This window comes from Ursus americanus, chromosome 1, assembly GCF_024610735.1.
Source record: "Ursus americanus isolate L20-20 chromosome 1, mUrsAme1.1.p, whole genome shotgun sequence".
NCBI lineage: Eukaryota > Metazoa > Chordata > Mammalia > Carnivora > Ursidae > Ursus > Ursus americanus.
Genome location: NC_142127.1, coordinates 102631088 through 102648078, shown reverse-complemented (window position 1 = coordinate 102648078; position 16991 = coordinate 102631088). Strand labels below are relative to the sequence as shown.

General features: G+C 51.9%; 1 protein-coding gene across 2 annotated transcripts in view; it reads right to left on the bottom strand.

Moving 5' to 3' along the window:
- AGAP1 (ArfGAP with GTPase domain, ankyrin repeat and PH domain 1) overlaps positions 1–12267 on the bottom strand; it is a 530989-nt gene extending 518722 nt beyond the window's left edge. Inside the window, exon 1 of one of the 2 annotated variants that reach the window (XM_045794054.2) lies at positions 11587–12267. In XM_045794054.2, coding sequence (XP_045650010.2) covers positions 11587–11749 — 163 coding nt within the window. In that variant the 5' untranslated portion in view covers positions 11750–12267. The remainder of the gene's footprint in view (positions 1–11586) is intronic. The other variant, XM_045794055.2, reaches the window with a different exon arrangement.
- Between the last annotated feature and the right edge of the window lie 4724 nt (positions 12268–16991).

Below are 16991 nucleotides of genomic sequence, written 5' to 3'. Positions count from 1 at the left end.
CCCCCTCTCTGCTGGCGCTGCACCTTGAACCTGGATGCCAGGACATCCTGACGGGCACCGTTTCCAGAAATCCTTTGGATTCCAAGCCAAAAGTGGATGAGCCTTGGAAAACTGCAATCTAGAGAAAAAGCTAGATAACAATCCTCCTGGACGGGAAGATACACAACACTAACGAGTAGAGAGAAGCAAGGCAAAGGGGACAGAAGAGTTCCCTCAAACATTCTTTCTACTCTTCTGTATGTCTGAAAATTTTCATCACAAAATGTTGAGGAAAAGAAAGATTCCTCAAGTTGTGGTTAATCTGCAAATTCCATCTCTTAGTCACAAAATGCCTTGTTGGTATGATTCCCAGGCCCTAGACTAGTGGCATAGTCCCCCTCCCTAAGCAGACACAGAAGGGGATGCCTAAGACCCCAGTGGCGGATGAGGGCTCTGTCCACTCAGATGAACATTTGCCTCTTACCACACTCTGCTCAACACAAAACGTCCCAATATTAATACCAACGAGTGGAGGGGTGCCCGATCTCCCCAGATGAGTAAGGCCGTACCGGTCTATGATTCTTCTATCTCTAAGCAGGCAACCTGCAAAATGAAAAATCTGAGTGCACAGCAACCTGCGTTCCATCAGAAGGAGAAGGTGGAATTCTAGAAGAACACAGGTTCTTATGTCGAACTCTGGAATTCTGAAGCACCTGCAGGAAAAGCCGCCCTGCCAGCACCTGCAGACCTGCCCTGGCATCCAGGCAGGGCCGAGGGACCTCGTAGAGTGAAGCACAAACCACACCTGCCCATGATTTTAGCACCACTCCAGTCTCCTAGCCAGCTGGGAATTTAGGGAAAGACTGTAGGGCTTGGGAAGTCTGAAATGGGGTGGGGGGGGGGGGGACCTGTAGATTTAGACTGTGGACAAAAAGAGATAAGTAACTTTTTTATTCCCCAGCATGAGATGACCAGAAAGGCAAACACAGATGGAGAAACCTCAGTAAAACTGAATTTTCTAAGTGAAAAAACAGAAACTGACTTTTTTTGTGTGAAGACAGTGAGATTTCTTTGGGCAAAGATGAGAGTTTTCCAAGGCCTCCTGATACAAGATGACAGGCTGCCCTGTCAACAACACCCCCTGCCCCATGTCATTAGCTTCCTGCCTTCTGGGGCTCAAACAAGGCATCCTCCAGGAGCCCCCGGGGCCTCTTCATGGCACCCTCGCTACCTCCCTGGCCCACTACACACCTGGCCCAAAGCACACACCTGTCCTGTTTACCCAGGGCAAATGGCCCATTCACCTCTGTACTCCTGACAGCTGGCTCTACAAGTCTATGGATTCAAGCCATTAAGTGGAAATTACACACACCTAACAGACAAAGCCACAGACTGTTGTACAGATACAGATGTAAAGATATAAATTTAGATGTAGCTATCGATAGACACATCAACCAAGCATCATGGGGTATGCACTCTGCACTGCTCTGAAAAAGGCACAGTTAGCCAGGAGACAAGCAGGACCTCAGGGGCCACCCCCATCCCGAGTCTGTGAGCACCAGCTCCATCAGGTGAGCCTCCCGTGGATGGATTCAGCGCCTGGACAGGGACACACGCTGGCCATACCCCTGAGGGACCCACGTCTGCACACCTCAGATACCCATTTAAAGTCTACAGCGGGGAAGAGGCCACAATACATCCTAGATGCCTGGTCTCAGCCTGTTCCACAGACATGCAAACCAACCCCACAGGGACAGGGCCCTCTTCCACAAATCCCACATACTGTTGTGCATGGACAAGCACCCTCCACCCAAACCTCAGGACACCTATAGATGGAATCCCCTCAACAAGGCCCCACTCTTGTGTTCCCAGGATCAAACCTCAGTCTCTCATCCCCCTCCTGCCATCCTGAGGCTCACAGGCCTGCACCTCCCTGAGCATCCCTTGGGGCCTGTCTCTGTACTCCCACCTTCCCCTATAACAGCCTGGATGTCGCTCCCCATTTTGGGCCCTCCCTGCCAGTCCCCACTACTGCAGATGCCAACACCCCCCAGCCCACGGGGCCACAGCTGAGCATCACGGTGCTCCCCTCCCCAAATGGAAATCCATTATCACTAGTGTCCCGCTCCCCAATGAAAGTGCTCCCGACCTGCTCTCTGGGGCTTGCAAGGTTCTTCTCCACCATCCCGGACTCCTCAATTCTCTGTAGGCTGAGATTCAATCCAGATGTGTCAGTTCCATTACCCAGCAGCCAGAAAGCCCACCACTGCCTGATTCCTACCCAGCTTCCAGGCTGGGTTAGTCCCATTCCCTGCTAGGCAGCCCTCGCTCTCCCACATGGCCTTGAACTACTGTGGCCGGTTATTTCAGTTTGTATTCCTGTGCCCTCCTGAGCTGAATCTAAAGTGTGCGGGGAAAAGGACTCAGGTCCTGCACATCTGTCTACCCTCCCCCACCCCAGATGAAAAAACTGCCCTTTGCCCCATTGTAGGTGCTCAATAAAATCTTGCCCATTGATTCTCACACTGGCCACTTCCCACGCTAGGCAGGGAAGGTAAACACAGCCCTCCCACCCCCATCCCTCAAAATAAACATGTGCCTGTGTGAAGCTACTGGACAAGCTGTCAGGCACGCACACACCCTTCCATCCTTATGAGCTCCCAGGTTTGGCCTCAGTCAGTGTGGCCTTTGTGGGGGAGGATGGGCAGCTCTGGGACACATTAGAAGGAACAAAGAAAATAACCCCTTGAGAGTAACAGACTTGGCAACACTTAGCTTTTTTTCTCTTTCCTGTCTTGCACATAATTGCTACAAACAACAGAAACAGAGGAGTGCTAATATGTACCTATTAGACCACAGAACAGCTTAGGCCCAGAGTAGAAAATGAGTTTCCTTTCAAATGCCAACCCAGATCCAAAGGTTATCTAACACCCGGGATGGGGGTGGCGAGATGGATTCTGGACCGGGCTGGGATCCTCCGGCAAGAGCACCCCAACTGATTACTGATTTGCCAAGAGCCAGGGAGAGCCCAAAGGGGCCCATTCCGGCCTCTGGGGGACTGTGCCATCCACGTTTTAAAGGAAAGTACTTCCCGGTGAAGGATTTCACTCACACAGCTCCCTTTACAGAGCTGTAATTATTCAACTAACAAGGATTTAACAGTCCACAGAAAAATCCTAAAGTCTAAGACAGTGCCGGAAATTTATTAGCCACTTAATTATTTATGAACAAACAATGCAGAGAATTAAAATGAAAGGAGGAAGGCAGTCCCTGAGCCACGTGAACTGAACCTTGAACAGCAACGAAAGGTCTCTCCAGATAGGGGCTGCCCACCCACCAGAGAGACTGGTTTCGTGACCGCTGTGTCCACACAGGTAGCGCCACACAGCTCTCCACTCCCAGGCACCTGAAAGGAACCAGAAGACAGGACGAGAATGTGCTCGGCGGCGCTGTTCATACCAGCTGAAAACAGGAAACCATGCAAATGCCCATCAATGGTAGAACACACAAACAAACAGAGGCAACCTCCTCTCACTACACGCAACCCAGACCCCAGACGGTCCTGGCTGTGCTGACCACCTTGTTTCTTGATCTGAATGCTGGTTACACACATGGGCTCAGTCTGTGAAAACCTCCTCCCTAATGACTTGGGCATCTTTCTATATTTATGCTCTAGGTGAAAACAGAGCTCAAAAAAATTCAGGAGTCTTAAGTAGTCGCAGTCCTAGCAATCCCAAACTTGAAATAATAACATGTGGACAATCAGAGACCTGGACTTGGTTGTTGACCCTAAACTGAAACAATACTCTTGTTTGTCTGAAATCAGGTTTACCAGCCTGCGCTACCAGCAGCCGTGTTGGAACAGGAGAGGGAATCACGGCTCACAGCAGCACCCCAGATCCTTAAAAACACCCACGAAGGATGGGTAGGCAGGCTTTGGGAAAGTGCCCTCCCTGGAAAACATGCCCACTCACCCCTCACAGAAAAGGACAACTGGAAACACAAACAGCTGACTCTCAGGGCATCAGCTCTCTCCAAATCAATTTCATTTTCATTACAGAAACTAGCAAGTAATTAGCTCACCTGCAACACCCCATCTTGCCGAAGGCCACCACCCGCCCTCACACAGAGAGCACCTCCTGGCCTCCTACTTAAGACGTAAAAACTCTGCCAGGAAACTAAGGTGGGCCTTGTTTTGTCGCAGGCATTGATAAAAAAATAAATAAATAAAATTCTAACTTCTTCCTTTCCTCAATACTGTTGGTATGTCCCTGTCAACTAAAACTCTTGGAACTTCAACTGAATGGACCTCCTAAAGACGCTATTCTCCCTTGAAGACTATTATCTGAGAACACGGGAACAGGAGCTTCGGTGAGGCTGCGTCCTAAGCTGGAAATCAACATGGTTCTGTTTGAGAGCCTGTTGAATGTTGACATTGCTAAGACCAAACACCAATCGTTCGTGAACATGGCCGGTCATTATTTGAATTCTCCCAGAACCATGAAAAGTGTTTCCCACCCTTGAAAAATAAAAACCAAAAAGCTGCCTCTAAGCCACGACGCTAACGACAGGCAGACGGCATGAGCAGCTTTGAAGACGAGACAGTTGCCTGTGTAGCAACACCGTACAAATACTCCAACACTGCAGCCCAAAAAAGACAATCCCCACCAAACAGCGGGAGAAGTGTGAAATTTGCAAATGAGCCCCTGGTTAAACAAAAACACCAATCTGTTCCCAGACAGCCCAGGGTGGCCACCTGTTCCGGGCTGGTGGCACGTTCTGATTACCAGTGGAAGAAACAATATCTGAGGGATGACAGCCCCCTCCTGGGCCCGGGTCCCCACCCGCGAGCCTATATTTAGCCTGCTCTTTATGGAAAATGTTCCGACCTCGCACACAGACAAGCTATTTGGCTGGTTATTCAAAGGGTCCATTAACAACCTCTTCTGGTGGGGGTGGTATTGCTCTCCTTCCCTCACGACCCCCAAAGGCCACCAAGACACCCCCTTTCTGGCCTTGGGCAGTTGTGAGCAAGAGCGCAGGGAGGCTGGAGGAATCGGACCTGAAACACCCTGCCCCTGGATGGGTCAGCACTGCATCTTGGGAAAGTCACTCCACTCGCAGCCCTGCGTGCCGGCTTCCCACACCATAAAGCAAGAACCCAAAATCCCTCTCAGCCCCTCAGAAGCACAGAACTCCCGCAAGAAGGGGGCCCAGGGCAGCACATACAAAGCCTCGCTCTCATCCCCTGTGCAGAAATAACAGATGCTGCACAGATAGCAGATTGACATCTGCAGAGTGCATTCTGCTCCTCGGAGAAAGGTACTTAACAAAGGGAAGGAATTATGTAGCTAAGCACCAGATCAGAACCCCGAACCCTGGATTTTAAAAATAACTAAGCCTGATCCGCTTTGCCAAACTCAATCACTTAAGCAAGGACTCAAAGGATCGGCAGTGTTGAGAAGAGGGGGTGCGGGGGGAGGGCGGCTGGGTTTGTCTGAATGTTGAGAAACACGAGACAAGACCAAATCAGTAGTTAAAACAAGCCAGAGCGAGACTCACAAACCATAAACACCTGCAGGGCACACAGGAAAAAAAGAAGGAAGCAAGCTAAGGGATTTTAGTCTTAACCAAATAAAAAGTCTGGTTTGGACCAAAAAACCCAGAGGTGGTAGTAACAGGGCCACAGGTTTTGTTGTGAAGGTTCCTGCAGCTGCTCGAGCCGCTTCTCCCTTCTGAGTCACTTCCTTCAGGCTCCCTGTCAGCCCTCCCAGGCTGCTAAGAACACACAGCTCGCCTCCTTCCCTTAAAGGCTCTTTTAGCTCCACACCAGTGATGACAAAACGCTATCATCGGACAAACGAGCGTATCAAGTGAATATTGAAGAACCCCATCTAAATACACGGGAGACTCCACGAAACAGCAACTATCTCCCAAAGACTGGAAGGAAAGCGCACAGAACAGCACACTGCGACTTAAAGCTGGTCCTCACTCCCTACAGGACCCCCTTCATCATGTCTACCCCCCGTCTGACCCCTTCCCTCACAGGGCACTCGGCATTGCGGACGTAGAGTGAACACAGACGTGAACCCGTTCGGACCTGGATTTAAATCCCTTCTCCACGATGTTTAAGCTCTGTGACCCTCACCTGTCACCTGCAGGAAAGAACGCGTGCCAGAGAGCCAGCCCAAAGACGCCCTTCCCGCCGGAGTGCCTCCACCCACAGCAACACCTCTCAAAGTGCGGTCCCTGGACCAGCAGCACTGGCAGCCTCTGGAAACTCATTCGAAAAGCACATTCTTGGGCCCCACTCCAGACCTAGAGAACTAGAAACCTGGGGGCTGGGGGCCAGTAGTTTGCTTTCCCAAGCCCACCATGTAATCTGATTGCACGTTCAACTTTGAGAACCACAGCTCTCAATGCTGCATTGAAGATACATCATGTCTGTCACCCAACACAAAGAAACACCCACATTTTGCAGATAGCCTGGCTGGAAAAGGTTCTAGAATTCAGCAAGCGGATCCTTCCCTTCTCCTACACACACTAAAGAAATCTGATTTCCACCCCAAACATCACATGGTATTCAGTTTCTACCCAAGCTAAAACCCATCAGATCCAAAAGGTGCCCAGCCCTAAGACTGTACTCTTGTGACAAGTTTCAAAACGCCCTCAACTTCTGCCAGAAGACAAACACTATTTATATTACCAACAAGGAGCAAAAAGACTCAAACTCTAGAGAAAATGTCAGCCCCTCTGGAAAGTGAGCCAATCGACAAACAATTCCTGGGCATCCTCCAAGGGCCAGACGTGACACACTGAATCACTAGGGACATAAAAATTGAACGGGACCGTATTTCTGCCCTCAAAAAGCTCCCAGTCCTTCAGGCCAGAGATGAGCCGAAGGACACAGAGCAGGCAGGCCATAATTCTGCCTGGGAGAGGTAGGGGAAGATGCTGCCATCAGCCAGGCCAGAAGGGACATCTGCACTGTGGGGGAGCTGGATGCTGGGAAGGTATGAAATTAAACCTGGACGCAAGGAACAGCCAACTAAGAATTATTTTTAAGGAAGAAACTGCAACATTTATATCAATAACTAAAAGGCCCCATACCTGCACCCTTTGATTAAACCTGAAATATTATGAATTCAGTCACTACTGGCAAAGAAAAATTATGCTCATCCACGGCAGGAAGAAGGTATTTGTTCCCTAGACACGTACACACGCAACAACCAGATTAAATAATTTCCTATATGAAAAGCAACTCTTACAAGTTCTGCCATGCTAAGCAACTTTACAGAAAACATAATACTCCCAGTTACCTACAGCATTCTCAAACCCACTTCATCTTGGGTAAAGGAAACACATGCTTGGGATGTTGGCACATACTGCCTGTGGAAACCGTGAATAACCAGGAGCTCCACTCTGTCTCATAAGAAGCTACAGAGCCAGCGCTGAGGTCAGACCAACGCAGGTCAACTCTCCTGGACAAGTCTCCTACACTTCCGGGACCTCAGAGGTGGCATCTATGTCATGGATCACCGCAGGATGAATTGAGATGATGCAGGGGAAGCACTTAGCACTCTGCTGTCCACAGACACTCAACACTGCAGCTGGATCATGGGATTAAGGAGCCCCTCACCCTACCTTCCCAGGTCCCCCACTGCGGGGGCTCAGCCCTAGAATCCCCCCATCAAAGTGCCCTTTCCAGGGGCGCCAGGCAGCAGTCTCTGGCTACAGACCAGGCTCTCATGCCTCTCCAGAAGAAGCCACACAAACCACCGGTGGGGCCAGTGGGGAGCCTGGCTCCCCGAATCTGCCACCTGGTGAGGGTGAAGGCATGAAAGCTGGTTGGGGGCTCAACCACTACCCCAGCAAAGGAGCCCGCTGCCTTGTTATTCCCAGCACAGTTCTGCTACTGGCAAGCTGAATTACAATGTGCGACGGCTAACAGAGGCATTATTCCTGAGAGAAGAACAAGCTTTATTTAACAAGAAAGGCAGTTGACTCATTTACCTCAGACCCATCAAGCCCAGACAGACTTTTTAAAAGAGAACCAGACAAGTTGTGCACACTGGAAGCAGTGGGTCCCAGACTCGTGTCTGGGTATGGAGAGCATCCATGCTACAGAGCTATATTTCAGAGCATGCCACACCCCTGTGGGACACCCCAAAAACCTGATCAGGTAAATCTGAAAACAACTAGTAATGCTTCCTTAAAATCCAGAGGTTTAGGAGAAAAAAATAAATCTCTCAAAGTCTGAAATAAAAATTTGAAAAAAATACTTTTTTTGGATGAGATAATATCTTAATACAAAAACAAAATCCCATTTCCCACACCTGCAAACAGGGTCCACAGAGCCACTCTCACTTGGGAATCTTGGTGAACTCTTTCAAATAAGATATACACAGTTGAGCCCATCACTAAGAGATTTTCCAATCCAGACCCACTTAGAACCACTCTGAAATGAGCTCTGAAAGGATGTTAGCTAAACATCCTTTGACGAGGCCACTCCTCACGCCAACAGTAAAAAGTCCTGAAAACACCAAAAATATAGGAAAATTTTAAATAAATTATGGCACAGCCAAGTGCTGGATGATTATGCCAACATAAGAAATTGTATCTCCAAGATTTTTTGTAACACTGAAAAGTACTCACGATATGCTAATCAAGAAACTGTAAATAGCAATCCAACTTTGTATATGTACCCACAGAAGCAGGGAGAGGCTAGTTGGATAGCCTCTGAAATGCAGACTGTTTTCCGTTTGGTGGGACAAATGATTTTTAAACTATCTGCTATGATGTGCACAGGCTTTCCTGATTAGAAATGGTTCTATTTTAAATTCAGAAAGACTTACATTTGGCCAGTGTGTCATCCTGACCAGCAAGGTGCTCCCTCGGGGCACGTGTGTACATCTGAATTACTAAAACGCTCGGGGCAGTGCTCACCTACAGCCCTGGGCTCCTCCGAACAACGTCTGCAGTCTCTGTACCCCATGGCCACTCTCTTGGTTTCCGTATGAGTGAATAACCCACACGCTGCACAATTACACAAAATTGTTTCTGCAGTGTTCTTTTCACAGAAAAAATGTCACCCTGCCACAACTGAGCAATCCTCTCAATTTCCAGAACATCAACAGTACAGACATAAATCACAACCATATCTTAAAATTGGCACAGAGAGAGAGGACATTTCATTATCACAAATGAACTTACCTTTCGTTAGAAGAGTCAGTGTAAGGTGCTTTGCATGGTACAGACTAGGCTCTCTATTCAAACCATCCTCTGGTTCAGACCAGACTTTGAATGACCTCAGTCAAATGTTCAGGAGGTCATTATCCCTCCCTGAACTGCCATCCTTTACAACAGGAAGATAATGAAGCTGGCCCACATTCTCACAGGGTTGGCACAGCCACACAATGAGATGATGAATCCAAGAGTATTTCTGCTAAAGTTCCATACAAATGAAAGGTGGTATCATTGCTGACAGTAAAGCAAAGAACAGAAACATATTCGAATGGTTCTTAAGCCTCATTAACAGCCAAACACAACATAGACATTCCTTTTTCTAACAGAAAAATAATACATCATCAAAGCCCCAAATAGGATTTGTTCACTGATTCTGAGTCTTATTAAAAATGACAAGGATTCCAGCCAAGAAAGGGCTTAACTTGTCACATGGTAAAGGCAGACATCAAGCTACCAAAAACGATCATCTAGGAACCACATAATATTTTTTTTAAGAGAGAAAGAAAAGAAAAGAAAAATGTAACCACATCCTCTTGCTAGAAAGTCAGATTGCTTTGCTGGAAGTGCTCGAGACCCCAGAGCTGGGCTTCACGAATGAGAAATGAAAACGAGGCGTCATGAATCACACTCAGCTAGAGGTCTCGGCACAGCCACGAGGTGCACTCGGCCAGGCGCATTCAATACTTGCCACTAGCTTTCAAAGTGTTTCATCAGACTTCTGTGGATACAGCCAGCGAGCTGCAAAGAGACAAGGGAAACAGGCACAGCGCTCCTCTCACTCTGACCACAACAGAGCCAGCACTCAGGCTCTGGAGGAACCTTCGTGCAACATCACCCAGCCATCGGCAGATGCGCGCAGGTCCCATGGCCTCCCACAAGTCTTGTTGGAGGTACACGGGGACTCTACCTCTCAGGGAATCTGGAAGCATCTTAAATTGCCAACAAGGCGGCCATGTGCTCCGACAGCCAGGTCCCACACAGGCTGCAGCACTGCTCAGATCCTCCCAGGGAATTAGCAAGTGCCCTATGGATGCAGCTGGCCAATCGGCAGCCTGGCCGGGACGTGGTTCAAGTCCACGGGGCTGCCAAATGCCAAGAGAATCAGCACCACAACATCCACCTTCCCCAACTAACTGGCCAAGTGTCAAACCAAGACGCTCTGGGGTTAGTAGTTCAGACTGCATGGTGCCAAAGCAAAGCCCTCCTGCGGCCGATGCCGTCACAGATGGAGGGGAGCTGGGTGACTGCCTGTACCCAGGCTTTTGGACAAACTCCTGCAAGGCCTTGGAACATTCTCAATGTTCCTCAACAGCGGCCCCAGTGGCCTTTGGTTAGGACAGTCTGTATCATGGCCCACCCTGCAGGCCTTGTACCACCTCTGGCTAACAGAGAGGAAACACTGCCGACTGAGTGTGGCTGGGGCAGAACTCCACAGTCCATACTGACATCCCACCTTGTCCCCCAGGTGGATCTTGCCAAATGGACAGAGCAAGGAGACAATCCCGAAACCCACTAGCAGAGAAATAAGAGCCACTCAATCCCAAGAGAACACAAGCCCAAGAGAGGCGGAAGTCTGCAGCACCTCTCCTGCAGGGTCACAGCCTCATGGGACAAGCTGGAAGGGGAGGTGGCCTCTGCACCTGTGAAAGTGAGACCCTGAGGCTGACGGACCCCCCTGTCCTCCTGGTAGGGAAGGCTCTGCTTCTAATTTGGCCCAAGACTTTTGGTAGAAAACACTCTACGGAGACCAGCCTTTGCACAGAGGCAGGTGGACAGGCACGTGGACACGACACAGCCTGCAGCCCGGGGCTGGCTGTCTGCATGGGCTCAGTAAAGCGGCCTCCACTGCGCCCCCTGAATTGGGCAAAGACACGAAGGGGGCGGCCCTGCCCCGCCTAAACACGCTGGCCTGAGCCCCTAGCCCAGCAGTTACACTTCCCAAAACGTCTTCAACGTCTAGCAATACGCCCGGCCCTGGCCTGGTAACGTGTCACAGGTCCGGTGGCACCAACCCCTCCAGCTGCCCCCAGGCATCGTTTGGACCGGATCACTAGGGCGGCCCGGGACGCGGCAGCATCGAGCCACCTTCACACAGGCGAGAATCTACTGCCCATTATCAAATTAACGCTGCCGGCCCATCTTCCACAGCAGAGCTGGCGGCGCCCTCGGCCTCCTCCTCCGCAGTCTCCCGGCCTTGCAGGACAAGAAGCACCGCAAAGCTCCCTCCGCGGGGCAGCCGCGTGCCACGGCCCGGCGCGTGTGTATACACGCACGCACACACGCGCGCGCGCGCACCCCGCCGCGCCGGGGGCGCCCGCTCCCCCGCGCTTTCCAGAAGCCCCGCGGCGGCCCGGCCCTCACCTTCGATGGCGATGACGTGCTCCCGGATCTGGTTCTGCAGCACCGGCTCCTCCACACGCTCCAGCAGCTCGTAGATGGAGTAGATGTTGGGGTGGACCGACTCGAAGCGCTGGATCTCGGCCCGGATGGCAGCCGAGTTGGCCAGCTGCTGCTGGTAGTTCATGGTGCAGGCGCCGCGCCCGGAGCCGCGCGCCCCCCGCCGCCGCCGCCGCCGCCGCCGCCCCGTGCCCCGGGGCCCGCGGGCCACCGCGCCCGGGGCGCCGCAGCCCCCGGGGAGCCGGGCCCGCCGGCGGCGGGCGGAGGAGGCGCGAGAAGAAAGGAGCGGGCGGAGCAGGCGCGGGGTCGGCCCGCGGACTCAGTTCATGGCCGGGACGGGCGGCCGGCAAGCGAGCGGGCCCGGCGCCCCGGGTCAGCGGGCCCCCATGGAGCGCGCCGCGGCGGGCGCGGCCGGCCCCGGAGGAGGCTCGCTCGGGCGCCTTCCTGCGCCTCAGCCGCCTTCCACCCCTAGGCGCTGCCCCGCCGAGCAGCCATTAAAGCCAGGCAGCCGCGGCGCTCCGAGAGCCGGGGCCGAGGGCCGGCCCGCGGGCAGTGGCCGCGCCGCTCCGGGCGCCCGGCCGCGGCGTGGGTCCGCTCGCTGCGTGCTGCGCCGCCCGGCGCGCCGGGGCCCCCGCGCCGCGCCTGCCGTGCGCCGCCCGCCGAGCCGGGACCGAGCCGCAGGCGCCGCGCAAGCCGCGGAGCCGCTCCGAGCTCCGCTCGCCGCCTGCCCGGCCGGCCCCCTCCCTGGCACGCAGGGGCTCCGGCCCACGTCGGCCCCGCCTCCGCCCCGCCCGCCCGCGCGCTCACCGCCCTCCGGCCGCCGCCGCTGCGTCCTCCGCGGCGCTTCCCAGCGCGCCGGATCCCGGGGAATTGCGCCAGGCTCCGCCCCGCGCCCGCCTCTGGGCTTCCTGGGACTTGTAGTCCGCGCCGCCTCACGTCCCGCCCCGCCGGGACCGCGGGGAGGGGGCGCACGGCCGCGGCGTGGGGCAGAGGACGCGGGACGATCTCGCATCCTGTGCAGCCTACCCTGCTGGCCCCTGCGCTACCTCAGTGCCCCCGCGTCTCCGGACCGGGAGGCGGGGAGCCACACACGCCCCCCCCCCCGCGTTTTTGTTTGTTTCCAAGAGGCTGGTTCCAGGAGGTTCTGCGAGTTGCCAGTGTCTCACGACCGCACTTGGTCGGCTTCCCCCAACGCGCATTTTTTAACTTTTCGCCTCTTCCGAAAGTGACATGAGTGCTTCCTCTTAAATGAAATTTCTTCGCGAAGGCGAAAACCTCCTTAGCCGTGGGGGCGTGGAGTTCACACTCCACGAGTGAACTGAAGTTTAGACGGGAATACAAGGGGCGTTGAAATACCACGGAGGCTTCATAGGCACCCTTACCCTTTAACATAAAGAGGTTGAGATACGGATGATACGGATCACACGCCGCCCTCTCCGAGTGGGTTCCCAGCCCCTTGCTGTCAACCCCCAGCCCAACCCCCGCGTCAGCTCAGCCCCAGTACCCCGCGGAGCAGGACCGCACTGCAGCATCGGCCTCAGAGCGCAGAGGGCTCTCCCCGCAGGTTCGAAGCGAAGGGGATTGTTGCAGATGTGCGGAACACCAGGGCCAATCGGCGGCCCCAGAGGGCCTGGTTGGTGCGCGCCGGCCTAGTCCCTGGCCCCACACATCCCAGTGGTCTTTTGGAAACAGAAATCCGTTGTCTAGGCGTACCTGAGCAAAACCCGCTGCGCCTTCACCGGGTTCACCTGCAGCCTGCATACTGCACCCTGATATCTAACCTGGGTTAGAGGGTAACCCTGAGCTGGGTTACCCTCTCTGGGCTCACAATTCCTCCAGACAAATGTGCGGACCATCTCCAGCATTCTGAGCCTTTGCTCATGCCCTCCTCCCCATCCCCAAGTCCCAGCAGGGTTCTTGACACACTTAGAGTTCATCGCTCCATCTGTGATATGCCTCTGGCTTTACACTTATTGTAAGTAACTATAATAACTGAGATACCGGCATGGGGCCTCATTTTACTCAACCTCTCAGCAGGCATTGGTCACTCCCTCTCCTGGAAACCCCTTCTTCTCCTGGCCGCTAGGATAACGTGCTCATCAGGCTTTCCTACTACCTTCCTGGCTTCTCAGTTCCTTTTGTGACCCCTGCTTACTTCCCTAACCTCTTAAATATGGAGACAGGGTGGGGGGAGGGGTGTTCATTCTTGGGCCTCTTCTCTTCTCTTTTCTATATGCAGTGATCTCTGTCTTTAGGCTTTGAATATCATACACAGGTTAATGAACCTCAAATGTATATCTCCCTCCCAGACCTCACCCCTGAATAACGAATTCATATCCAACTGCCTCAACATCTGTTGGATACCTGCCCCCTGGCAATTTAAATCCAACATCTCAAGCTGAGCTCTTGCTATCCCTTCCCCCTGTGCCCCCTGAAATCATCTCCATCCCAGTTATGGGCAACTTCTGGCTTCTGTCTGCTTGGGCTAATAATTTGATGCCTCTCATCTCGTACCCCGAATAGTGTCGACTCCACCTCAAAAGATCCAGAATCCGGGGCGCCTGGGTGGCACAGCAGTTAAGCGTCTGCCTTCGGCTCAGGGCGTGATCCTGGCGTTATGGGATCGAGCCCCACATCAGGCTCTTCCGCTATGAGCCTGCTCTTCCTCTCCTACTCCCCCTGCTTGTGTTCCCTCTCTCGCTGGCTGTCTCTATCTCTGTCGAATAAATAAATAAAATCTTTAAAAAAAAAAAAAAAGATCCAGAATCCTACTACTGACCACTGCTCTGCCACCACTACTGAGTCCTGATCATCTTGCCTCTGGGTGATTGCTAGGTGATTGACCTAGCCATTGATCTCCCTGCTTCTTACCTTGTGCCCTTACGGTGTATTCTCAATAAGGCAGCTTTGGTGAACCTTTATAAACCTAAGTTAGGTCATGTGACACTGTGCTCAAACCCTCCACTGACTCCCATCCCACCCAGAGTAAAATCTAGCTCCTTACTCTGGCCTCTGAAGCCATAGAGGCACCAGTTCAGAGTCTGAGCATTCCCCCTAACTGTAAGCTAACAAGTTAGCCTGCTGCAAGTTCATGGATGCTGCCAGAAGACATGAGACTCCTAGGTCAGAAACAAAGGACTTTATCATTCACAGCAATAGCAGTGGGTAGAGTATCAGCATTTTCACACACCAGTTCCCTGAGCCCCCATTCCCACAGGGCATGAGGTTCAGATGCATTCATAGTGGGTTCCCGTATAGGAGAGGAACCTTGAGCTTAGAGAACTCCAACCTTTTATATGGGAAGTAACCATGTCTGCTCTTCTCTCAGGAGGGAAAGCCTGTCTTAATTATCTTGGACAGTAAGCATATCTGCCCTTAACTGTGAACAGGAAACACTATCTCCATCTCCCAAGGCTGTTTGCCCTACAAAGGGTCTCAAAGAGATGGTTCAGAGTGGGGCGCCTGTGTGTCTCAGTCGGTTAGGCAGCTGGCTCTCGATTTCGGCTCAGGTCTTGATCTCATCGGGCCCCATGTCAGGCTCCATGCTCAGTGGGGAGTCTCCTTGGGATTCTCTTCTCCCTCTGCCCCTCCCCCCACTCACGTGCCCACGCGCGGCACGGACTATCCACTCTCTCTCTAAAATAAATAAATCTTAAAAAAAAAAAAGATGTTTCAGAGCACAGATAGTCCATGTCTCTGCCCACAGATGTGCAGAAGGATGAGAGACCAATGAAAGATGGTTTCTCCTCTTCAGCCACACTATGGGTCCCTGTGCTGTCACTTAAATAAGCCAGGCACACACCCCCTGGTGTTGCAGTTGGTACTTCCTCTGTCAGGAATGTGCTTCCCCAGCAACCATGCACAACAATTCTGCGACTTCCTTCACATAGTGATTCCAAATCCATCTTCTCAGGAAGGCCTTCCTGGACACCCTATCTAAGACGGCATCCCTCTGGGGCACCTGGGTGGCTCAGTCGGTTGAGCGTTCGACTCTTGATTTTGGCTCAGGTCCCGATCTCAGTGTCACGAGAGCAAGCCCGAGTGGGCTCTGCACTGGGTATGGAGCCTGCTTAAGATTCTCTCTCTCGCCCTCTCCCTCTGCCCCTGCCCCCCAACCCGTGCTCATGTGTGCCTGTGTGCGCTCTCCCTCTCTCTCTCTCCCTCTTTCTAAAAATAATAATAATAATAAAATGGCATCCCTCTTCACCAGTACCTCATGTCTCACTTCCTTGCTGTGGCAAGAAGGTGCCCACATCCTAACACCTAAAATCTGTAAATATGTTCCCTTACATGACAAAGGTCTTCCCAGATGTAATCAACTTAAGGATACTCAGATGAGGAAATGTTCCTGGACCATCTGTGTGCATCCAGTGTAATCACAAGGGTCCTCATAAGAGAGAGGCAAGGGGGTCAGTGTCAGAGAAGGAGATAGGAGGAGAGATGTGGGGGTCAGACAGAGAAAGAGAGAAGCTGGAAGTTGCTCTGCACTGCTGGCTTTGAAGATGGAGGAAAGGACCATGAGCCAAGGAACATAGGTGGCCTCTAGAAGCTAGAAAGGCCAAGAAAATGGATTGTCTTCAAGGGGTTCCAGAAGGAACACAGCTTTATTGACCTCTTTCTGACTTGTAACCTCCAGAACTATACAATAATAAATTTGTGTTTATACCACTAAGTTCCTGCTCATTTGTTCTACCAGCAATAGGACAAAATACACTTGCTTTGTTTTTTTCTTAACACTTCTCTCTAAGATAATACATACTTTACTTGTTTATCTTAGGTATAGTCTGTGACCCCCACTGGAATATAAGCTCCACAGAGGCCAGGATTTTTGTCTGTTTTGTTCCCTATTCTACCTGTAGCACCTGTAAGAAGTGCCTGACACCATGGATGCCCAGTAAATGCTTGTCAAAGGAATGGGTTCCCAGTTAAATTGTAATTTCCATGAAGACAAGACCATCTTTCTTCTGCACAGTGCTTGGTCATTGTAGGGGCAATAAATATTCAATACATTAATAAATGAACAAACACCTCTCAAACGATAAGACTTTTTTCTTGCCACGCCATGCACATAGTAGGTATTCAATAATTGTTAGCTGCATTGAAATGAAAGCTAGTCGTTCTAGCAACATGAGACCCAGTGGCACTCTCCAGAAGGTTCCTTTAGATTCATCTTATGTGAATACAGCCAAGAATTCTGGCCACTTTTGATCTGATAGTCCTTCCAAGGATTTCAATGTATGAGTGAAAACCTCCCTATGAGAGCAAGCTGGCCCTCAAAGTAGTGAATTTCTCCTGTGACCAGAAGTATCAAGTCTAAGGATCATACCATTCGTTCATTCATTAATTCTCTCCTTTATTCATTCAACAAA